Genomic DNA, 24,849 nt, shown 5'->3' with positions numbered 1-24,849 from the left:
TTACAGACCACTCACGACCACTCACGTATAATCAAATCAAGCCTTTATTGAAGCACACTGTATTGAAGCACACTGGTGGCACACGGCTGACCAGAATTGCAAGGGCACTCCTTATAAGCCTGAAAACTGCAAAAGGGAGGTTCAGGGGGTCTAGCCAATGCAAGCAAGCCAGGTTACAGAAGCAGGACAGTGCAGTCAAAGGAGGGAAGCCTAACCAATCACAGCCCAGTCACCCGTAGTTACAGAAACAATGTCCCATTAGGTAGTTCCTTGTTCTTAAAGATTTCTATAGCAAAAGAAATAACATCTTGCCCCAGTCATGACTCTTCTACTTGGTATAGTTGTTTTACAGGATGAAGTCATAAACCAAAATGGAGTGACATTTGCTTCTACTATCACAATTTTGGGGGATGGGAGCATTTAGAATAACTCCAAGTTTCATAGTTCAATTTTTAAAAACTTTAGTCTTATAATAACCTGGCTCCGTTAACAAATTTTGCCCAGAGTGAAATGATTCCAACTATGTCCTGAAGAGTTGGTCAGTAATTGTGGATGTATAACCGACGTGATTCTGCAATCTGCATTTGGGGTAAAACTGGGAGTTCATAACCCACTTCAATCTAATGTATGAAATATGATATGTCAAGAGCTTTGTAATGTTGTGAACAACCAATAAAAAAAATAAAAAATTAAAAAAAAAAAAAGTTGGTCAGAAAGCAACCCTAGCATGGACCAATTACTATTTCAGTTGAGAATGTTGTTTGCTTATGAAGACCATGGTCATACAAATGACAATTTTACTAGTAAAAGGTTTGTTGAGAATTTCTTGTTAACACTGAAGACTCTGGAAGCCAGGCTGTGTGAGCTATAATTCCTGATTTAACCTCCAGTTAAATATTCACTTTCACAAATGTGAATATGAGCTGTAGTAGGTCCTCAGAGAGGGCTAAAGGTTCAACTTAAGATAAGTTGGATAATGCTCAGACCCAGGCTTGCCACATGTTTATGAATATATAATTTAATGAATACATAATAATTTATAACGTGATTACACCATTTACAAATGGTGTATTTAACTAAGGCAACCTTTACACTATGCTGAGAAAGTTCCTTCCTGATCTGTCCCAAGTCCTAAATATACGGTCAATTTTAATCTGATCAGAATCACTAGAGAGTTCAGAAGATGTGAAATATTTTAATCACCAATGGAAGTTCTTCAAAGCCAATGGGTGAAATGAATATGAAGTTGTATAAAAGATGTGTAAATGTGACTGAAATATTTTGATGATATAAGAAGGAGAAAAGTAAAGAAGGGTGTCTTTAGGATGCAAATTTAGAAAAACAAAACAAGGTTTGGGTTGCAGCTTGTATGGATTCTGGGGTATCAATATACCTAGTGGCTTTGGTCCTTGGCTCCATGCAGTGTTGCACTCTGGACAGGGCCTTTCAAATTCTTAGAGAATGTGCACACAGCAGAGGGGCAGCCTGGGAACCTCCCAGTGGTTTGGCATCTTTCTACTTTGCACATGTGACTTGGAGTGAGAAGCAAGCTCCTTGCTCATATGATATCATCATAACCTCCTTTGGAGAGTTTTAAAGTAGATGCCACTCTTATGAGAATAAACAGAGATACCTTAAGAAATCATTGGCCATCCCTGTATATCATGAGTTTCCATTTTCAAAGATAGTGGCATGAGTTCCACCATGACATAAGCTTTAATTTTGTGTTCCTTAAAATACCCAGTTACTCCAAGTTGCCCTAGGACTAAGGTTGGAAAATTTTACATGGATTCCATTTTTTGGAGAATTACCATTTATATCACTGAATTCATGATCATCATTTTTCAAACTTATTTGTCACTGTATAAAACCAATGAATAATATTTAGCAGTACTAATGTTTGGGATACTTGATACTTAAGTTTGGGATTGTTATGTTGTTTCAAATAGAGAATGCATATCCTTTCTAGTGTGTAAGACATCATAAGGGCTCAAAAAAGTACAACGATTATTACGAAGCTTAGTTGAAGGTCCTGCTGTATCCTGAGAAATGAACACTTAAAGAAGACTACAGCTGGATCTCCCAGCAGCTGCTGGGTGACACTATGGGAGGGAAGATGCTTGTTTCATCCTTTTCTTCTTACATGGTAGGACATTTGGGGCCAGTGGAGGAGGTAATGTGAATCCAGATGCTGACTGGCTACAGCTGACAGCCTACAGGATACTCAGGCTCACCAGTTTCTGGCAGGGCAGGCAGGATGCACCACCTCTGGTACTCAGTCCCAGGTGTGTAAACCAGCTGAACCAGGACACAACTCTGGTTTACTCTGAGTTGCTTTGATGTCCTGCTGGACAGGATATAGGGTGCCATTAGAATCCTATCATCCTACACTGTGACTTCTTCAACTCCCAAGTGCCAGTGGATCTCATGTCCCAAGATCTCTGAGCCCTGACTCAAGGTCTTGGCACCCACACACCTTATTTTCTAAAGAAGCCTGGTAAGGCTAAGAAAGAGACTCTCACAGAAGTTTCATTTAACATGAGAAATAGATGCCACTCTGGCCTGAATCCATAGCAATGTACAGACATGGCTCTCCAACCCTTCTTCCTCAGTTACTAATGTTACAGTGTTACATATGGCATTTATTCAATACCATGAAATAAAATTGAGGTGTTCTGATACGCTATTCTCACCCTTGTAGAAAATAAAAGTAGCGCTAGCTTTTATAATTGTCATGAATTTGCTTTACCAGGGATCTTTCTGCCTTTATCAAGATCTTAGTTCCTATCTAATGTTCTTCAATGCAACATGGACCACTCCCCTCACACAGGGCACATCTAGTGGGGGCCAACTCACTGGGCTCTTATTTATTATGCGCTGTGGTTACTAGATGGCTGACTCCATTGCTCTGCCCAAGAACAGGTAGTCCATCATGGGGTAAGGGTCCAGGGGAGGAAAGCTGCTCAATTCAACGCAGTAAAGAAGCAGAAACTTGAGTGTGGACGTGATGAGATTTTCCAAAGCCACAAAGTGATTACAGATTTTCAGACTCAAAATGAAAAGACCACTGAAGTATCCTACAGATTTTAAATTCTAAACAAGAAAATATCAGTCTCCAAAACCCACTGAAACAAAAGCTCTTTCAGAGTCCTTTCTTATTCATATTATGAAAGTGAGAAAGGCCCTGGAGGCCCACAATGAGATAACCACTGGGTGGTTGTCTGGCTCTGACCTCACAAAGAGCCATTGTGACATTGTGAGGTTTGGGGGCTTTTGGGGGGTTTGTTCTTTATTTCTATTTTTTTGGTTGTTTTTTTTTTTGGTATCAGGGATTGAATTCAGTGGCACTCAACCCCTGAGCCACATCCCCAACTCTTCATTGTATTTAGGGACAGAGTCTCACTGTACTGAGGCTGGCTTTGAACTCATGATCCTCCTGTCTCAGCCTCCCGAATGGCTGGGATAACAGGCTTGTGAGGGAATTTCAAACTGCAGGTATATAAGAGCATGACTGCATCTGGTGTTTTGTCAATAAGTACAGGAAGGCCTTGGTTGTAACCTATCAGACTCCCAGATAGTTAGCACGTTTGTTGGTGGCTAGTGACTGGTGGTGGTGGTCTTTGAATATTGTAGGTTTTTTTTTAAATTTTTATTCATTTATTTTTTGCTTTTGTTTTTTGGCTTTAGTTAAGTGGAAACTTCGGACAGTGTGCTTTCTTAGTGCCATAGTAAGCTCCTAGCATTGCAATAGTGAAATAGCTACAAGAATGTTTCTGTCCCTGTAAGTTTCCAGGACACGAACAACAATGCCTCTTCCTGATTATGAGGCCCTACATAATAAACTTCCTGTTCCATCTCTGGGTCATCCTTTTCTCCATCAGAATGCAGTGTTCAACCTGATGCCAGCTTTCTCTCAATATCTATGTGTTTGTCTTTTTTTCAATTCCACAATTGCCCCTCACTAGTTTCTCAGGTTTAGTAGTGCAGGTCTTTGTATTCATGTACATGGAAACTTTTCCACTGATATAATGTTAGTAATGTAATATAAATCTATTTTCAAATACCTTAGTACTATGGAGGACATTTCAAGCAGTTTCCATGCACTGCAGGGAGCAGTGTAGCATTTCCTGTTATTTGATGGTGGTTTTAATGTAGTGGATGAAAGACACTCTGCCCTTTCTACCTGTGAATAAACATAGTTTTCCAAGCTTGATGAAATTACAGGACACACATTTTCCCACATCTTAATTTAAGACGATTTAATAATACATAGTAATTAAGAGTTTGGTCCAGTACAGTGGAAGGCTAAGGAGAAAATCTACTTTCAAAAATGGAAGGTCAGGGCAATTCACAAGCCCTCAGAAATGTAATGGAGAGTTAGAATCTCTAAATTGGGGAGTTTTGCTGTCATTAGAGTATTCTAAGAACAAAAAGCTCTTAGATTTCTAGGTTAGGTTGTGAGAATAGAGAGGCAGTTCCCATATTATTAGTGCTAAGTTTCAATCAACTACCTTCTGAGCCCAAATTTCTTAACAAATGACCCTGTTACATAGTACACTGTAGAACTGGCCAGTTTTTAAAGGCTGAACATATCCTCTGAAAAACTCCTCTGAAGAGTCAGATGCGACCATAAATCTCTCTATGGAAGGAACAAACATCTTGAACTCCTACTATGTACTGTGAGTGCTCTGTACGAATAACTGAGTTTTACAGAGTTGAAGGAGTTTGTCAAGGTCACACATCAACCCAGGTTCTTAACAATCATCTTGTTAAAATATACCTTAACCAAAGCACAGTTTTATTACTCTCAGGAGATAGAGAATTTCAGTGTCAGAAGTTGAGAGGTTCCTGTAGCTAGCTATACCATATACATTCACTCTTGCCTTCATTAATATGCTATCAGATATTATGGAGAGATGCCTATGTACCAAGCACTGTGCTAATGTTAATTATGAGCTCAGATCTGCTAGTTTTTGTCTTTCTAGCATGTCATTGGGAAGAGGAGGCTCTGGGTTTCTCTGGAAGGGTCTTTCTGTCTCTAGAGATCAGGATGGGGCTCTTGATTCAGTGTGGTTTGTGTCATAAATGGATATCAGGGTGGGGTCTTGGTTCAGCTTGGTTTGTGCCCTTTTAAAAATTTCTGGGTGGGGCCCTGGATCACCTTGACTTGTGCCCTTATAAGGAGATCATGGAGGGGCCCTGGTTTAGAATGGCATGTGTCCTTATAAGGAGATCAGGACAAGGCCTTTGGTTTGCTGTGGCTTTTGTCCTTAAAGGACAAAAGGATGGACCCTTGGGTCAGCATGTCTTGTGTCCTTATAAGAACATCACAAGCTTTTATTTAATACACTTTGCTTCTTTGATTGTCTTTCCTCCTATTTAGTTCATGATAGTGAAGCATTTCAATTTCCTAACCTCTCATGTTGGGTATGCTCTACAAGGACTTCCTTGTGTTTCCCTTGGGGGTTCCATTTAATGTGAGAAAGATGCCACTCTGGTGTCAATCTTTAGCAACATGACTTCAGTAGTACACAGATGAGGCTTCTGTACCTCTTCTACACCTCTCCCTCATTCATTCATGTTACAGTGTTATATATGCTATATATTTGATACTATAGAAGAAAACTGGGGTGCTTTCATATTATTCTCTTATATCTTATAGAAAACAAAAATAGCACTAGCTTTTTTAAATAATTGTCACAAATTTATTTTACCAGGTTTCTTTCTGTCTCCATCAAGATGTGAGTTCCTATCTAATATTAGTCCTTTAGCGCAACATGAAGGACTCCCCTCACACAGGACACATCTAGTGGGGAACAATTCCATGGGTTCTGGTTTATCATGTGCTCTGGTTTGAATGTAGGTATCCCTCCAAAATTCTTGTATTCAGTTCAGCCTCAATGTAACAGGATTGAGAGCTGGTTAGGCCAGAAAGCCCCAACCCCAAGGATGGGATGTGCACATTACAAGAGCTTCTCCAGTATGTGAAAGAACCTGGTTCACTTCCCAGAACTGCACAAGTGTGGACACACACACACACACACACACACACACACACACACACACAATTTCATTTATCAAGCTGTGCAGTGATGTATGGCTGTATTTTAATTATCTCTTTTGTCTCTTTGACCAAAATATGCAACAAGAACAACTTGGAGGAGGAGAAGATTCTGTGGGGCTAACAGTCCCAGAGGTCTCAGTTACTAGATGGCTCACTCCATTGCTCTGCCCAAGGACAGGTAGTCCATCATGGAGTAAGGGCCCAGTGGAGGAAAGATGCTCAGTGCAGAGCAATAAAAAGCAGGAATCTTGAGCATAGATAGAATGAGGCCATTCAAAGCCACAAAGTGATTACAGATTTTCAGACTCAAAAATGAAAAGACCACTGAATATCGTACAAATTTTAAATTCTAAACCAGTAAATATCAGTCTCCAAAACCCACTGAAGCAAAAGACCTTCCAGGGTCCTTTCTTGTTCTCTTATGAAAGGTGGAAAGTTATTATGAAAGTTGGAAAGCTCCTGGAGGCCCAAAAGTGAGATGACCCCTGGGGGTTATGCCTGGGTGTGCCTGAGTGATTTCTGGCTCTGATCTCACAAGGAGCCACTGTGAGGCGATCTCAACCTGCGGGTATATAAGAGAGTGGCCGTGGCTGGGTTTTTTGTCCATAAGTACAGGAAGCTCTTGGTGGTGACCTGTCGGACTCCCAGATAGTTAGAGCGTTTGGTGGTGGTTGGTGGTTGGTGATTGGTGGCTGGTTGTGGTCTTTGTATATTGGGTTTTTTGATTTGGGTTTTTTTTTTCTCCCTTTTGTTTTCTTTGCTTTCTTTTTCTGGTTTTTTGTTTTGGTTTTTTGTTTTGGTTTATTATTTTTTTTTTAGTTTATCTAGCATCCTTGTTCCTGTTTAGGATGAGAGATCAGTGTAGTCAGAGCAGAGTAGAGCTGCAGGAGCAGAGCTCTTGCTCTGAGCCTGCCTTCACGGACCATTACATGGTCCTGAAGGACATTGGGGAAGGGGGCTTTGCCCAGTTGAAACTTGCCCGCCATCTTCTTACTGGGACACAGGTTGCAGTGAAGGTCTTGGCCAAAGGAGCCACGAAATTCACCTTGCTATCTGAACCAGAGATGATGGCGGAATTGGACCACCCAAATGTGATCCATCTCTTTCAGGTCATGGAGACCAAGAAATACCTCTACCTCATCATGGAGCACGCAGGTGGGGGAGAGCTTTGGGATTTCATCCCAACAACTGGCATGGATGAGGAGGAGGCCCGCAGAATGTTTAGGCAGATCGGGCAGGCCGTGCAGTACTGCCACCAGAAGGGCATCGTGCACCTGGACCTGAAGCCGGAGAACGTGATGGTGGATGACGAACGCAATGTGAAGCTCATTGACTTTGGCCTGAGCACCAGAGTCACAGCTGGAAAGAAGCTCAATAAATTCTTTGGCACTCTCCTCTATGTTCCCCCAGAAATTATCTGTCATCAAGAATATGAGGGCCCCCCGGCAGACATCTGGAGCTTGGGTGTGGTCCTCTATTCAATGCTCACAGGGATCTGGCCCTTTGAGGCAAGCACCGATAGCAAGCTGAAGAAACTCATCAGGTTGGGAAGGTACATCATTCCTTCACATGTCTCCAAGGAAGCCAAGAGCCTCATCCGTGAGATACTCAAAGTGGACCCCAAGCAGAGGCCCACCATAGACCAGGTAATGGGGCACCCGTGGCTGACCCAGGGTGAGGAAGCTCCACCCAGTTCTCCTTGTGAGGTACTCCCCAAACTCCCGGACCTCACAATCTTGAAAACTATGATCAACATGGGTTATGACCACTATAACACCTGGGTGTCCGTGGTGAGAAGGAAATTCAATGATGCCATGGCCACTTACCGCATCCTCCAGCACCAGAGCACCCAAGGGGAGGCCTCCACTGCCCAGGTGAAGCCCAAGCATTACCCAGGCCCTAAGGATCCTCCCTGGGTCTGCCACAAGAAGTTTCCTAGTGAGCCTGCCCTTCCCTTGCCCTGTGAGCAGCAGCAGCAGCCTGCTAGAAGAGCCAGCATGCCCACCATCACTCTCCGCTGCTTCCTCAAGGACACACTGCCTCCCAGCCCAGCCTCCCAGCCTGACCCAGTGCCCAGCCCCTCACCCTCCCAAGAGACCTCCAGAAGGCAAGCCCCAGACAGAATCCCGGGTTGGAAGAGGGTGAGGAGGAGGATTGCCAAATGCCTCAGGCAGCTATGCTGCATACCCTGCTTCCGTGGGCCACTCTCCAGAAAGAGAGTGGTTCCCGTGGAAACGCCCAGCCCAGACAGACAGAACTGATGGACAGCAGGAAGATGCTAAGCTGTGCGGCTGCTGACGGGCTCAGGCTTCTCCACCCAGATCCAGGCAGGAGCGCATCTGCATCCACCAGAAGACTCCTCTGCCCCCACCTGCGAAGACGCATCCTAAGAGACTTTTCTCTGTGGAACACATCATAGACTTTTCCCTGGGACACTTCCTTCCCCCTGTCCTGCTCTTTGTCCTTTCTTCCATGCTTTGGGAGAAATTTATTTTTTTTATTTTTTATTTAACATTGTATAATAAAAAGTTGTTTCAAAGATTTAAAAAATTGTGGGTTTTGTTTTTTTAGAGAAAGGCCTAAGGACTAGATCCAGAGACCAGTAGCTAGCCTCTCCAAGGCCTGGACCACAGTGCCTCCCTCTACTAATTATATAGTCGCTCAACTTGAGCCATTGAGCCAGGGTACATGGGGACTCACTGGCCTCAAGCCAATGTAAATGTGGACTTGCTACCCTTGAGACAGTGTAGACTTGATTCACTTTGAGCTGGTCACTTTGACCAGATCTTTTCCTCGTCTTCAGGCCTGAAGTGTGGGGGTACAGTGGGTTGCACAGGAGGCTTCCTGAACCTTCCAGCCCTGCCATTGCTAGCTCTGGCAGCTTCTTCCTGCCTTTACCTTTAGTGGTCAGAAATTGACCTTTAGTGGTCAGAAATTGATAACAAAAAAGTAAAAGTACTCTATGTACTCTCTGGTTAATGATATTATTTGTAAACCTCAGATCAAAGAATTACCATATTATAATATAACAGCAATTAATATAACAGCAATTTTCTGGATAAACTTGGTTGGAAAAAAATGTTATGTGTTTATCCAGAAAATTGCTTTCAAGATGCCAAATATAGCTGTGAGAATTTTATTTTGTTAAAGCTTCGTCCCAGGGCTTCATCCCAGGGTTTCATACACTGACTTACAGACCACTCACAACCACTCACGTATAATCGAATCAAGCCTTTATTGAAGCACACTGGTGACGGCTGACCAGAACAATTGCAAGGGCACTCCTTATAAGCCTGAAAACTGCAAAAGGGATGTTCAGGGGGGTCTAGCCAATGCAAGCAAGCCAGGTTACAGAAGGACAGTGCAGTCAAAGGAGGGAAGCCTAACCAATCACAGCCCAGTCACCCCTAGTTACAGAAACAATGTCCCATTAGGTAGTTCCTTGTTCTTAAAGATTTCTATAGCAAAAGAAATAACATCTTCCCCAGTCATGACTCTTCTACTTGGCATGGTTGTTTTACAGGATGAAGTCATAAACCAAAATGGAGTGACATTTGCTTCTACTATCAATTGGGATGGGAGCATTTAGAATAACTCCAAGTTTCATAGTTCAATTTTTAAAAACTTTAGTCTTATAATAACCTGGCTCCGTTAACAAATTTTGCCCAGAGTGAAATGATTCCAAGTATGTCCTGAAGAGTTGGTCAGAAAGCAACCCTAGCATGGACCAATTACTATTTCAGTTGAGAATGTTGTTTGCTTATGAAGACCATGGTCATACAGATGACAATTTTACTAGTAAAAGGTTTGTTGAGAATTTCTTGTTAACACTGAAGACTCTGGAAGCCAGGCTGTGTGAGCTATAATTCCTGATTTAACCTCCTGTGCTTCACTTTCACAAATGTGAATATGAGCTGTAGTAGGTCCCTCAGATAGGGCTAAAGGTTCAACTTAAGATGTAAGTTGGATAATGCTCAGACCCAGGCTTGCCACATGTTTATGAATATATAATTTAATGAATACATAATAATTTATAACATGATTACACCATTTTCAAATGGTGTATTTAACTAAGGCAACCTTTACACTATGCTGAGAAAGTTCCTTCCTGATCTGTCCCAAGTCGTAAACATATGGTCAATTTTAATCTGATCAGAATCACTAGAGAGTTCAGAAGATGTGAAATATTTTAATCAACAATGGAAGTTCTTCAAAGCCAATGGGTGAAATGAATATGAAGTTGTATAAAAGATGTGTAAATGTGACTGAAATATTTTGATGATATAAGAAGGAGAAAAGTAAAGAAGGTTGTCTTTAGGAAGCAAATTTAGAAAAACAGAACAAGGTTTGGGTTGCAGCTTGTATGGATTCTGGGGTATCAATATACCTAGTGGCTTTGGTCCTTGGCCCCATGCAGTGTTGCACTCTGGAAAGAGCCTTTCAAATTCTTAGAGAATGTTCACACAGCAGAGGGGCAGCCTGGGAACCTCCCAGTGGTTTGGCATCTTTCTACTTTGCACATGTGACTTGGAGTGAGAAGCAAGCTCCTTGCTCATATGATATCACCACAGCCTTCTTTGGAGAGTTTTAAAGTAGATGCCACTCTTATGAGAATAAACAGAGCTACCTTAAGAAATCATTGGCCATCCCTGTATATCATGAGTTTCCATTTTCAAAGATAGTGGCATGAGTTCCACCATGACATATTGTCTGTTGACTCACTTAAATACCATCTCCTCAAGCTTTAATTTTGTGTTCCTTAAAATACCCAGTTACTCCAAGTTGCCCTAGGACTAAGGTTGGAAAATTTTACATGGATTCCATTTTTGGAGAATTACCATTTATATCACTGAATTGATGATCAGCATTTTTCAAACTTATTTGTCACTGTATAAAACCAATGAATAATATTTAGCAGCTTTTTTTTAAGTTTGGGATTGTTATGTTGTTTCAAATAGAGAATGCATATCCTTTCTAGTGTGTAAGACATAATAAAGGCTCAAAAAAGTACAATGATTATTACAAAGCTTAGTTGAAGGTCCTGCTGTATCCTGAGAAATGAACACTTAAAGAAGACTATAGCTGGATCTCCCAGCGGCTGCTGGGTAACACTATGGGAGGGAAGATGTTTGTTTCATCCTTTTCTTCATACATGGTAGGACATTTGGGGCCAGTGGATGGGGTGATGTGAATCCAGATGCTGACTGGCTACAGCTGACAGCCTACAGGATACTCAGGCTCACCAGTTTCTGGCAGGGCAGGCAGGATGCACCACCTCTGGTACTCAGTCCCAGGTGTGTACACCAGCTGAACCAGGACACAACTCTGGTTTACTCTGAGTTGCTTTGATGTCCTGCTGGACAGGATATAGGGTGCCATTAGAATCCTGTAATCCTACACTGTGACTTCTTCAACTCCCAAGTGCCAGTGGATCTCAAGTCCCAAGATCTCTGAGCCCTGACTCAAGGTCTTGGCACCCACACACCTTATTTTCTAAAGAAGCCTGGTAAGGCTAAGAAAGAGACTCTCACAGAAGTTTCATTTAACATGAGAAATAGATGCCACACTGGCCTGAATGCATAGCAATGTACAGACATGGCTCTCCAACCCTTCTTCCTCAGTTACTAATGTTACAGTGTTACATATGGCATTTATCCAATACCATGAAATAAAATTGGGGTGTTCTGATACGCTATTCTCACCCTTGTAGAAAAGAAAAGTAGCGCTAGCTTTTATAATTATCATGAATTTGCTTTACCAGGGATCTTTCTGCCTTTATCAAGATCTTAGTCCCTATCTAATGTTCTTCAATGCAACATGGACCACTCCCCTCACACAGGGCACATCTAGTGGGGGCCAACTCACTGGGCTCTTATTTATTATGCGCTATGGTTCCTAGATGGCTGACTCCATTGCTCTGCCCAAGGACAGGTAGTCCATCATGGGGTAAGGGTCCAGGGGAGGAAAGCTGCTCAGTTCAGAGCAGTAAAGAAGCAGAAACTTGAGTGTGGACATGATATTTTTCAAAGCCACAAAGTGATTACAGATTTTCAGACTCAAAATGAAAAGACCACTGAAGTATCCTACAGATTTTAAATTCTAAAGAAGAAAATATCAGTCTCCAAAACCCACTGAAACAAAAGCCCTTTCAGAGTTCTTTCTTATTCATATTATGAAAGTGAGAAAGGCCCTGGAGGCCCATAATGAGATAACCACTGGGTGGTTGTCTGGCTCTGACCTCACAAAGAGCCATTGTGACATTGTGAGGTATGGGGGGTTTTGGGGGTTTTATTTATTTATTTATTTATTTATTTATGTTTTTGGTATCAGGGATTGAATTCAGTGGCACTCAACCCCTGAGCCACATCCCCAGCCCTTCATTGTATTTAGGGACAGAGTCTCACTGTACTGAGGCTGGCTTTGAACTCATGATCCTCTTGTCTCAGCCTCCCGAATGGCTGGGATGACAGGCTTGTGAGGGAATTTCAAACTGCAGGTATATAAGAGCATGACTGCATCTGGTGTTTTGTTAATAAGTACAGGAAGCTCTTGGTTGTAACCTATCAGACTCCCAGATAGTTAGCACGTTTGTTGGTGGCTAGTGACTGGTGGTGGTGGTCATAGTTAGCACGTTTGTTGGTGGCTAGTGACTGGTGGTGGTGGTCTTTGAATACTGTAGGGTTTTTTAATTTTTATTCATTTATTTTTTGCTTTTGTTTTTTGGCTTTAGTTAAGTGGAAACTTAGGAAAATGTGCTTTCTTAGTGCCATAGTAAGCTCCTAGCATTGCAATAGTGAAATAGCTACAAGAATGTTTCTGTCCCTGTAAGTTTCCAGGACACAAACAATTATGAGGCCCTACATAATAAACTTCCTGTTCCATCTCTGGGTCATCCTTTTCTCCATCAGAATGCAGTGTTCCACCTGATGCCAGCTTTCTCTCAATATCTATGTGTTTGTCTTTTTTTTAATTCCACCATTGCCACTCACTAGTTTCTCAGGTTTAGCAGTGCAGGTCTTTGTATTCATGTACATGGAAACTTTTCCACTGATATAATGTTAGTAATGTAATATAAATCTATTTTCAAATACCTTAGTACTATGGAGGATATTTCAAGCAGTTTCCATGCACTGCAGGGAGCAGTGTAGCATTTCCTGTTATTTGATGGTGGTTTTATGTAGTAGATGAAAGACACTCTGCCCTTTCTACCTGTGAATAAACATGGTTTTACAAGCTTGATGAAATTACAGGACACACATTTTCCCACATCTTAATTTAAGAGGATTTAATAATACATAGTAATTAAGAGTTTGGTCCAGTACAGTGGAAGGCTAAGGAGAAAATCTACTTTCAAAAATGGAAGGTCAGGGCAATTCACAAGCCCTCAGAAATGTAATGGAGAGTTAGAATCTATAAATTGGGGAGTTTTGCTGTCTTTAGAGTATTCCAAGAACAAAAAACTTTTAGATTTCTAAGTTAGGTTGTGAGAATAGAGAGGCAGTTCCCATATTATTAGTGCTAAGTTTCAATCAACTGCCTCTGAGCCCAACTTTCTTAACAAATGACCCTGTTACATAGTACACTGTAGAACTGGCCAGTTTTTAAAGGCTGAACATATCCTCTGAAAAACTCCTCTGAAGAGTCAGATGCGACCATAAATCTCTCTACTGAAGAAACCAACATGTTGAACTCCTACTATGTACTTTGAATGCTCTGTATGAATAACTGAGTTTTACAGAGTTGAAGTAGTTTGTCAAGGTCACACATCAACCCAGGTTCTTAACAATCATCTGCTCAGGTAGATACTTGATAAAATATACCTTAACCAAAGCACAGTTTTATTACTCTCAGGAGATAGAGAATTTCAGTGTCAGAAGTTGAGAGGTTCCTGTAGCTAGCTATACCATATACATGCACTCTTGCATTCATTAATATGCTATCAGATATTATGGAGAGATGCCTATGTACCAAGCACTTATGAGCTCAGATCTGCTAGCTTTTGTCTTTCTAGCATGTCATTGGGAAGAGGAGGCTCTGGGTTTCTCTGGAGGGGTCTTCCTGTCTCTAGAGATCAGGATGGGGCTCTTGGTTCAGTGTGGTTTGTGTCATAAATGGATATCAGGGTGGGGTCTTGGTTCCGCTTGGTTTGTGGCCTTTTAAGGATATCTGGGTGGGGACCTGGCTTACCTTGACTTGTGCCCTTATAACGAGATCATGGAGGGGCCCTGGTTTAGAATGGCATGTGTCCTTATAAGGAGATCAAAACTAGGCCTTTGGTTTGCTGTGGCTTTTGTCCTTATAAGGACAAAAGTGTGGACCCTTGGGTCAGCATGTCTTGTGTCCTTATAAGAACATCACAAGCTTTTATTTAATACGCCTTGCTTCTTTGATTATCTTTCCTCCTATTAAGTTCATGATAGTGAAGCATTTCAATTCCCTAACCTCTCATGTTGGGTATGCTCTACAAGGACTTCCTTGTGTTTCCCATGGGGGTTCCATTTAACATGAGAAAGAGATGCCACTCTGGTGTGAATCTTTAGCAGCATGACTTCAGTAGTACTCAGATGAGGCTTCTGTACCTCTTCTACACCTCTCCCTCATTCATTCATGTTACAGTGTTATATAGGCTACTTATTTGATACTAGAGAAGAAAACTGGGGTGCTTTCATATTCTTTATGTCTTGTAGAAAACAAAAATAGCACTCTTTTTTTTTAATAATTGTCACAAATTTATTTTACCAGGTTTCTTTCTGTCTCCATCAAGATGTGAGTTCCTATCTAATATTAGTCCTTTACTGCAATAAGAAGGACTCCCCTCACACAGGACACATCTAGTGGGGACAAATTCCATGGGTTCTGGTTTATCATGTGCTCTGGTTTGAATGTAGGTATCCCTCCAAAATTCCTGTATTCAGTTCAGCCTCAATGTAACAGGATTGAGAGCTGGTTAGGCCAGAAAGCCCCAACCCCAAGGATGGGATGTGCACATTACAAGAGCTTCTCCAGTATGTGCAAGAACCTGGTTCACTTCCCAGAACTGCACAAGTGTGGGCACACACACACACACACACACACACACACACACACACACACACAATTTCATTTATCAAGCTGTGCAGTGATGTATGGCTGTATTTTAATTATCTCTCTTGTCTCTTTGACCAAAATATCCAACAAGAACAACTTGGAGGAGGAGAAGATTCTGTGGGGCTAACAGTTCCAGAGGTCTCTGTTTCTAGATGGCTCACTCCATTGCTCTGCCCAAGGACAGGTAGTCCATCATGGAGTAAGGGCCCAGTGGAGGAAAAATGCTCAGTCCAGAGCAATAAAAAGCAGGAATCTAGAGCATAGATAGAATGAGGCCATTCAAAGCCACAAAGTGATTACAGATTTTCAGACTCAAAATGAAAAGACCACTGAATATTGTACAAATTTTAAATTGTAAATCAGTAAATATCAGTCTCCAAAACGCACTGAAGCAAAAGACCTTCCAGGGTCCTTTCTTGTTCTATTATGAAAGTTGGAAAGTTATTATGAAAGTTGGAAAGCTCCTGGAGGCCCAAAAGTGAGATGACCCCTGGGGGTTATGCCTGGGTGTGCCTGAGTGATTTCTGGCTCTGATCTCACAAGGAGCCACTGTGAGGCGATCTCAACCTGCGGGTATATAAGAGAGTGGCCGTGGCTGGGTTTTTTGTCCATAAGTACAGGAAGCTCTTGGTGGTGACCTGTCGGACTCCCAGATAGTTAGAGCGTTTGGTGGTGGTTGGTGGTTGGTGATTGGTGGCTGGTTGTGGTCTTTGTATATTGGGTTTTTTGATTTGGGTTTTTTTTCTCCCTTTTGTTTTCTTTGCTTTCATTTTCTGGTTTTTTTGTTTTAGTTTTTTGTTTTGGTTTATTATATTTTTTTTAGTTTATCTAGCATCCTTGTTCCTGTTTAGGATGAGAGATCAGTGTAGTCAGAGCAGAGTAGAGCTGCAGGAGCAGAGCTCTTGCTCTGAGCCTGCCTTCACGGACCATTACATGGTCCTGAAGGACATTGGGGAAGGGGGCTTTGCCCAGTTGAAACTTGCCCGCCATCTTCTTACTGGGACACAGGTTGCAGTGAAGGTCTTGGCCAAAGGAGCCACGAAATTCACCTTGCTATCTGAACCAGAGATGATGGCGGAATTGGACCACCCAAATGTGATCCATCTCTTTCAGGTTATGGAGACCAAGAAATACCTCTACCTCATCATGGAGCACGCAGGTGGGGGAGAGCTTTGGGATTTCATCCCAACAACTGGCATGGACGAGGAGGAGGCCCGCAGAATGTTTAGGCAGATCGGGCAGGCTGTGCAGTACTGCCACCAGAAGGGCATCGTGCACCTGGACCTGAAGCCGGAGAACGTGATGGTGGATGACGAACGCAATGTGAAGCTCATTGACTTTGGCCTGAGCACCAGAGTCACAGCTGGAAAGAAGCTCAATAAATTCTTTGGCACTCTCCTCTATGTTCCCCCAGAAATTATCTGTCATCAAGAATATGAGGGCCCCCCGGCAGACATCTGGAGCTTGGGTGTGGTCCTCTATTCAATGCTCACAGGGATCTGGCCCTTTGAGGCAAGCACCGACAGCAAGCTGAAGAAACTCATCAGGTTGGGAAGGTACATCATTCCTTCACATGTCTCCAAGGAAGCCAAGAGCCTCATCCGTGAGATACTCAAAGTGGACCCCAAGCAGAGGCCCACCATAGACCAGGTAATGGGGCACCCGTGGCTGACCCAGGGAGAGGAAGCTCCACCCAGTTCTCCTGGTGAGGTACTCCCCAAACTCCCGGACCTCACAATCTTGAAAACTATGATCAACATGGGTTATGACCACTACAACACCTGGGTGTCCGTGGTGAGAAGGAAATTCAATGATGCCATGGCCACTTACTGCATCCTCCAGCACCAGAGCACCCAAGGGGAGGCCTCCACTGCCCAGGTGAAGCCCAAGCATTACCCAGGCCCTAAGGATCCTCCCTGGGTCTGCCACAAGAAGTTTCCCAGTGAGCCTGCCCTTCCCTTGCCCTGTGAGCAGCAGCAGCAGCCTGCTAGAAGAGCCAGCATGCCCACCATCACTCTCCGCTGCTTCCTCAAGGACACACTGCCTCCCAGCCTAGCCTCCCAGCCTGACCCAGTGCCCAGCCCCTCACCCTCCCAAGAGACCTCCAGAAGGCAAGCCCCAGACAGAATCCCGGGTTGGAAGAGGGTGAGGAGGAGGATTGCCAAATGCCTCAGGCAGCTATGCTGCATACCCTGCTTCAGTGGGCCACTCTCCAGAAAGAGAGTGGTTCCCGTGGAAACGCCCAGCCCAGACAGACAGAACTGATGGACAGCAGGAAGATGCTAAGCTGTGCGGCTGCTGACGGGCTCAGGCTTCTCCACCCAGATGCAGGCAGGAGCGCATCTGCATCCACCAGAAGACTCCTCTGCCCCCACCTGCGAAGACACATCCTAAGAGACTTTTCTCTGTGGAACACATCATAGACTTTTCCTGGGACACTTCCTTCCCCCTGTCCTGCTCTTTGTCCTTTCTTCCATGCTTTGGGAGAAATTTATTTTCATTTTCTTTTTTTTTTAACATTGTAACATTATAATAAATCTTTTCAAAGATTTAAAAAATTGCGGGTTTTGTTTTTTTAGAGAAAGGCCTAAGGACTAGAGCCAGAGCCCAGTAGCTAGCCTCTCCAAGGCCTGGACCACAGTGCCTCCCTCTACTACTCATTATATAGTCGCTCCACTTGAGCCAGGGTAGATGGGGAGTCACTTGCCTTAAGCCAATGTAAATGTGGACTTGCTCCCTTGATGGAGTATAGATGGAGATGCTCCCCTTCAGACAGTGTAGACTTGATTCACTTTGAGCTGGTCACTCTGGCAATAAGGAAAACTTTTGCTGGTCTTTTGCCCCCTACTGTAATGTACATAGCAAGAAACAAAGGTTGAAACAACTGAGATTCTCACCTGTGAATCTCAAAGGTTTCTCCCCTCACTTTCTTTCTCAACAGCTCTCATAGGATATCTTCAGGTTGATTTTTCGATCAAGCAGTGCTGGCCAAATACCCCAGTGACATATACCTTGTATGAGCTGAATTGCACTCTCCTGGGCTCACTCCTCCCAAACACTCCCCTCCCCATCCCATCAGATTCTAGCCAATCAGACTGTAGCCATTGAAAGGACATTTTACATGGAATGCCTAGTTCCCCTTGTTCACATATTAAGCCCTTACAAGTCTGGAGGCATTCTCCCCATTGTTTTGTGCTCCATGAAAAAATCCAGTACTGCCACACATCTCAATTCTCACAGGAGTCCTGAAGCTGTGCTACCCCGGTGCATCATTTATTGGGATCTTGCAAACCAGCAGCCTCTGCTTTGCTGAGATCAGAAAATCAGGAGCCATGAAAGGAAGTAGTATATTGAGGCAGAGGATAAATTTACACGTCCACTTCTTTGTTACCACTTCTTTGTTACCACATTCCTCATGGCACCCCTTGGTTCTATAACACCCTTCACTCTCAGAGGTATAGGATTGAGGGAGGAATTAATCGTAATATGTGACTATTTCTGTCCACTGATATAATACTTCTCATAAACTTCAGAATACAGATATATATCTCTATTGAACAGAAGATACCTGCATTCCCATGTTTGTCACAACCCTTTTTACAATAGCTCAGATATGGAGTCAGTCCATGTGCTCATCAACAGATACATGATAAGAAAAATATGCCATATATATGTAACAGAGTATTATCCAGCCATGAAAAATGAAATACTGTCTTCTGAATCAAGGAAGATGTTAAATGAAATAAGTCAGGCACAGGCAACTACTACGTGTTCTCTCCAATATGTGGAATATAAATAACAAACAAAAATCTACCTGAAAATGGAATAGAGATTATGAGGGACTGGAAAGTGTGCTGGGGCAATGGAAGAGGGTAGAGAGAGATGATAGTCACAGGCTGTATGCATTTATGAAAATATCACAACGAATCCCATTAATACATAAAATTAATGTTAATCAATTATTTTTGTTATTTAAAAAATTGAAACAAGAGGTCATTCTTTCCCTGGAGACAATGAAGGGCAAGTCACCATTTCAAGGAAGTTTCATTTCCTCTTCAGAAGCTGAAATGCCTGGAATGAGATCTTTATTCTAAGATACCCATGCGCGCACACACACGCTCACTAAACATTACTTTGGAAATGGGATATATTCACAGGTTGAAGGTGCCACCTCCCAAAAGTCAAATGGAAAGGAACCAACTTTTATAGCATGGTAGGCTCTGTATAAAAGAAATTGAATTTAAATATAGTTATACCTTGAGCAAATTACCTTCCACTTCAAGTCTCAGTTTCTAATTTAGAAAACAGAAGATGAAAGTCTCTTCCCATGCAGTAGTTGTATAACTTCAATTCAGATAATGCATATCAAACACTTAGTACAATGACTTGTACATAGTAGGCACTCAGCGGATATTTTACAAAGTATGCAAATTTCTAGAACTCACTCTTGCAAACACACAACTGGCACATGGTCCTTTAGTCAATGAGGTTTTCCAAATACAGCAACAATAGCATGAAAACATGTGACACATGATATTTCTTTTTCACTGGCTTCCAGGGTCCAAATCACTATAAATCTAGCTTTTGGTTATGTCACCTGTGAGCAAGTTTGACATTCAAGATTTTCTATCTGCATTTCTAAGTCTTTTTGTCCCCCTAGGTTTTCTTTTCAGCATGCCATTCAAAGGAAGCCTTCTTTTCTCTACTTCCTCACAGCAAGATTGTCATTCTTAAATGCACCTAGCAAGTGCTGTAGCTATCAGTCATTCATCCTGCATGTAAGCAAAATAAGAGTCAGCAGCATTGAGCGCAACTGAGAACTTAGAAATGCAAACATTTAGGTTCCAACCCAGATCTATTGAATCAGAAATTGTCAGAATGGGGCTCAGGCCTCCTCTTGATTCTGATGCTTGCTCAAGCTGAGATCTACAACTGAGAAAAGCAATTGGATTAAACTGATTTACCTGCAAGGGTTAACACTTAGATTATGTACTCCTTCAAAGAGAAGCTTCAAAGTATGTTCCTTGGCTTCCACTTCTGACTAGACGGTTGCTTTTTCTCTATAGAGTCAGGGCAGAGAATTTTTCTATCCAAGAGTATGTAAGTTACCAGAGCAGTTAACCAGAAGGAGATATGCCTATACTGGTCCAGAACTGCAGTTTTCAGCCAGCCTCATGGGAGAATAAAAAAACTAAATTGCTAGGCTAACTACTTCATAGTTATATACAAAAAGCCAATTTAGGTCCACCCAGGAAAATAGCTTGAATGTCATTATAAACTGATAAATCCTTCAAGGCTTCAGTCAAGGCTTAGTTTGCTCAGGCTCTGATTATAGCAAGAATTGGTTTCCCCAGTTTTGTGGGTTTGAAACTAAAGATGGAACAGGGGAAAGAAGAGGATACAAATGGCCAAACAAAATCAAGTTACAGAGAACAGCCTACCACAGCTTCCATGGAATCATAAAGGACATTACTTAAATGTGCATTACAATATCAGAAGCCCTGAAGATGGCCGCTGTGTACTGGGGTTGCTGAAGCGCTGAGCATGGTTCTCAGAGCAGCGGCTTTAATCGAGATTTCGCACAGCTTGTTAGAGCTCCTTTCACCATTAATCTGTAGCGGACCACTTTACCAAGCATCAGGAAGTACAAAGAGATTGAAAAAGTGATGCTTGGCTCCTGGAAGCTTTGCTGCTCAGAGCCATGGGTGCTTTGCTCCCATCTGCTTCCTCTTTCACTTCGCTCCGGGCAGAGAAGCTGAATGTGTAATCAGCAGTGGATTGTAAGTACCCAAGGCAAAGAAAGCTCAGTGCGCCCCGCCATTTTTTTTTTTTGAATATTTTCTATACAGGGAGAGTTTGTGGATTGGGATTGTTGGCTGGGCTGTGGTTTCGGTGCCGAAAATTCACTCCGCGGGAGCCACCATTTGATTTCTGCTTGCTGTCTTGATGGCTCTGTCTACATTGTCCAGCAGCCGCATCTAGAGGTTGAAACTGGGCTGCGTGAGGAGCCCTGTCCTCCGAAGGCTGGACCATGGCCTCAAGCGCCTCTGTCGCCTGGTCACCTCTGCACCTTCGGACAGAGCCTCCTCTGGGGTCGTTCTGATCCCCCTGCGAGGGTACCCGTGCTCTGGAGAAGGGGACTGCAGAGCCGCGGCGGCAGCCGCTTGGGCCCCGGGAGCTGGTCACCTGGCCGAGGAGCGGTGAAGGCCGTGGTGGTGTCGCTAAGGTCGCGGACGAGCGCGGTGCCCGTGAGCGCGGCCCAGAAGCGGAGGTGAAGGCGGCAGGGTTTCATTTCTAGAAATCTGGACTTGAAACAGAAGCAGTAGTTTGTATAATCCCTAGGTCTCGCTTTTGCCAGGAAGCTGTAAAGGTATCATGAATATCATTGAGGAGATCTAACATGGCGGGGGGCGCAGAGAGATCAAGTCTCTGACCTCTTCAACTGCTCGAGCATAGGGAGCCGTAAATTATCTAAAGGCTGTTTGCTCAGGATCACTAGGCAATGCTGAGCTGACAGTCTGGGCCCCTCAGAAAACACACACTGAGCCCAGATCGGCTGCATTCAAGCTCCAGTTCGCCTGCTTCTTGTGACTCAGCACTAACGATCCTGCTGAAATAACTGGTTGGCTCTTCTGAACTTAGAGGTAAAAGCCAACTGAGCCTTCATAGGCAGTGGCCACAGGAGTGAAATGGGTATTGGGAAAGACAGTCAGGACCTACCTATTGCATTGGTCACCTGGCAAAGGGAATGAATTGTCACCATTTGCATGGGATACCACCTTGGCAGAGAACTGATGTCACAGGCGGAGGAGATAACTGCATTGAAATCAGGAGACAGGTATGTAATCCCCTAGCCACCTTTCTCCACACAGCGGGGGAAACCTAAAGGACCCCTTCCAGCTCTCCCGTGAGCGTGATAGCCAGATCGAGGGAATCAGGAGTGGTGCACGACTCGCAGCGAGGAACTCCCGGCTACCGCTCCCACCAGTGCTGACAACTGAGGTCTCTTGCACCAGCTATCAGGAGCGTGGCTACCGGAGGGCAAGGAAATTCCTGAGGGTTCTCAGCCCCAAGCTTTATAAACTTGGAGTCTGAGGGAGGCAAAAAGGGACAGTGAGCCCAGGTGTTCATGAAAACAGGGCTCCCAGGAACAGCAGACCTGGCGTGTAGCCAGTATTGTGGTGGGCGTCACAGGTGAGCACGGCCTCGCTTGAGGAACCACAAGAGAAGGCCCTAGGCACTCAGGATTGGAGACCAGCCCAGTCTGGGAGGAAGAGCTGCCACACAGTGATTGGTTCCCACCTATTGAGAGGAGAAGCTTGACCCAGTGGGCACAGCTCCACCCACTGGAAGAGAAGTTAATCAAACTCTAGGACTACACTTATTATTATTATTGTCATTTTTTTTCTTTTTCTTTTTTTTCCTTTTTCTTTCATTTTCAATTTTTTTTGTCGTTGTTGTTCTTTAACTTTTTTTTAATGTTTTTAACTTTTTAAAATTTTATTTTATTTTATTATTATTTTTTAATTTTAATTTTCATTTTTTATTATCATTATTTTTTTTAAAAAAAATTCTTTTCTTTCTTTTTTTTCTAATTTTTTTTGTTTGTTTGTTTTTGTTTCTTTTGTCTTTTCATTTCTTTTCAATTTTCTTATTCCCCCTTCCTTGAATTCTACCTGCCTACTCTCATTCTCTTTAGTGACTTCTTCCCTGCCCTTCTAATATCCTTCCTCTCAAACTTCACATAAATTTACAAGAGTAAACAGTAACTCAGCAGTCAAACAGAATAAGAAGTAACATGAACAGCATAAAAAAGCAAGGAAGAAAAGGACCACAAACAATGAAGGACAGCCTAAATATTCAGGAAGACCTAGAGTCAGCAGAAAAATGGTCACATAAAGAACACAAGGAATACCTTAGACAGATGGAATGGAACCTTAAAGAAGATACGAGACAGCAAATCCAAACAGTGAAAGAATACATTGAAAATGAATTACATAAACAGATAAAAGAAGAAGTTAAGCATCTTTATCAGGAGATAGAGATTATTAAAAAAATCAAGCAATAATTCTAGAAATGAAGTAAACGATAAACCAAATTGAAAACTCAATTGAGAGTATCACTAACAGAGTGGAGAAAGTAGAAGCCAGAACATCAGATAATGAAGACAAAATATATCATCTTGAAAAGAGCCTAGCCAACTCAGAAAGGCTGGTTAAAAATCATGAGAAAAACATCCAAGAGTTATGGGATAACATAAAAAAACAAACCTACGAGTCATCGGGATAGAGGAAGGTACAGAGCTTCAAACCAAGGGAATGAGTAACCTGCTGAATGAAATAATTATAGAAAACGTTCTAGAAATAAAAAAGGAAATGGATATACAAATTGTAGATGCATACAGGACACCGAGCACACAAAATCACAGTAGACCAACGCCAAGACACATTGTTATGAAGATATCCAATATACAGAACAAAGAGAAAATTTTAAAAGCTACAAGAGAAAGGAGACAGATCACATTCAGGGGTAAACCAATAAGGTTAACAATGGATTTTTTATCACAGACGCTGAAATTGAGAAGATCCTGGAACAACGTATTTCAAACACTGAAAGACAATGGATGCCAACCAAGAATTCTGTATCCAGCAAAATTAGGCTTCAGGTACGGCAACGAAATAAAAATCTTTCATGATAAACAAAAGCTAAAAGAATTTGCAGCCAGAAAACCAGCATTGCAAAGCATCTTGAGCAAAACACTACACGAGGAAGAAATGAAAAACAATAACCAAAACCATCAGTGAGAAGTGCCTCTATAATGACAGAGGGTGGGGGGAAAGGTAACCTTGAAGAAACAAACTAAAAGTAGATAAATAATCAAACATGGCTGGAAGTACAAACAATACATCAATAGTAACTCTAAACGTTAATGGCTTAAACTCTCCAATAAAGCGACATAGGCTGGTAACATGGATTAAAAAACAAATCCAACAATATGTTGCCTCCAGGAGACTCATCTGATTGGAAAAGACATACACAGGCTGAAGGTGAAAGGTTGGGAAAAAATATACCACATACACGGTCCTTGTAAGCAAGCAGGGGTGGCCATCCTCATATCGAATAAAATCGACTTCAAGACTAAGTTAATCAAAAGGGATAAGGAAGGACATTATATACTGTTAAAAGGAACCATTCACCAACAAGACATAACAATTATCAATATTTATGCACCAAATAATGGTGCTGCGATATTCATAAAACAAATTCTCCTCAAGTTCAAGAATCAAATAGACCACAACACAATAATTATGGGTGACTTCAACACACCTCTCTCACCATTGGACAGATCCTCCAAACAAAAGTTGAATAAAGAAACTATAGAACTCAATATCACAATCAACAACCTAGACTTAACTGACATATATAGAATATATCAACCAACATCAAGTGGATATACTTTTTTCTCAGCAGCACATGGATCCTTCTCAAAAATAGACCATATATTATGCCATAGGGAAACCCTAAGTAAATATACAGGGGTGGTGATAATACCATGCATTTTATCTGATCATAATGGAATGAAACTGGAAATCAATGATAAAAGAAGGAAGGAAAAATCCTACATCACATGGAAAATGAACAATATGTTACTGAATGATCAATGGGTTACAGAAGACATAAAGGAGGAAATCAAAAAA

The 24,849-nt window shown here is 42.4% G+C and overlaps 2 protein-coding genes across 2 annotated transcripts; both read left to right on the top strand.

The window, feature by feature from the left end:
* The first annotated feature begins 6,912 nt into the window (after nt 1-6,912).
* On the top strand, nt 6,913-8,325 carry LOC144366118 (sperm motility kinase 4A-like). Its single transcript, XM_078019479.1, has one exon. The coding sequence runs from the start codon at nt 6,913-6,915 to the stop codon at nt 8,323-8,325; it is 1,413 nt and encodes a 470-aa protein (XP_077875605.1).
* A 7,678-nt stretch (nt 8,326-16,003) lies between these two features.
* On the top strand, nt 16,004-17,416 carry LOC144366107 (sperm motility kinase-like). Its single transcript, XM_078019474.1, has one exon. It carries the CDS (start codon nt 16,004-16,006, stop codon nt 17,414-17,416), a length of 1,413 nt encoding a protein of 470 aa, XP_077875600.1.
* The last annotated feature ends 7,433 nt before the right edge of the window (nt 17,417-24,849 follow it).

Source organism: Ictidomys tridecemlineatus, chromosome 1, assembly GCF_052094955.1.
Source record: "Ictidomys tridecemlineatus isolate mIctTri1 chromosome 1, mIctTri1.hap1, whole genome shotgun sequence".
In the NCBI taxonomy this organism is placed as follows: Eukaryota; Metazoa; Chordata; class Mammalia; order Rodentia; family Sciuridae; genus Ictidomys; species Ictidomys tridecemlineatus.
This window is presented reverse-complemented; position numbering and strand designations above follow the sequence as displayed.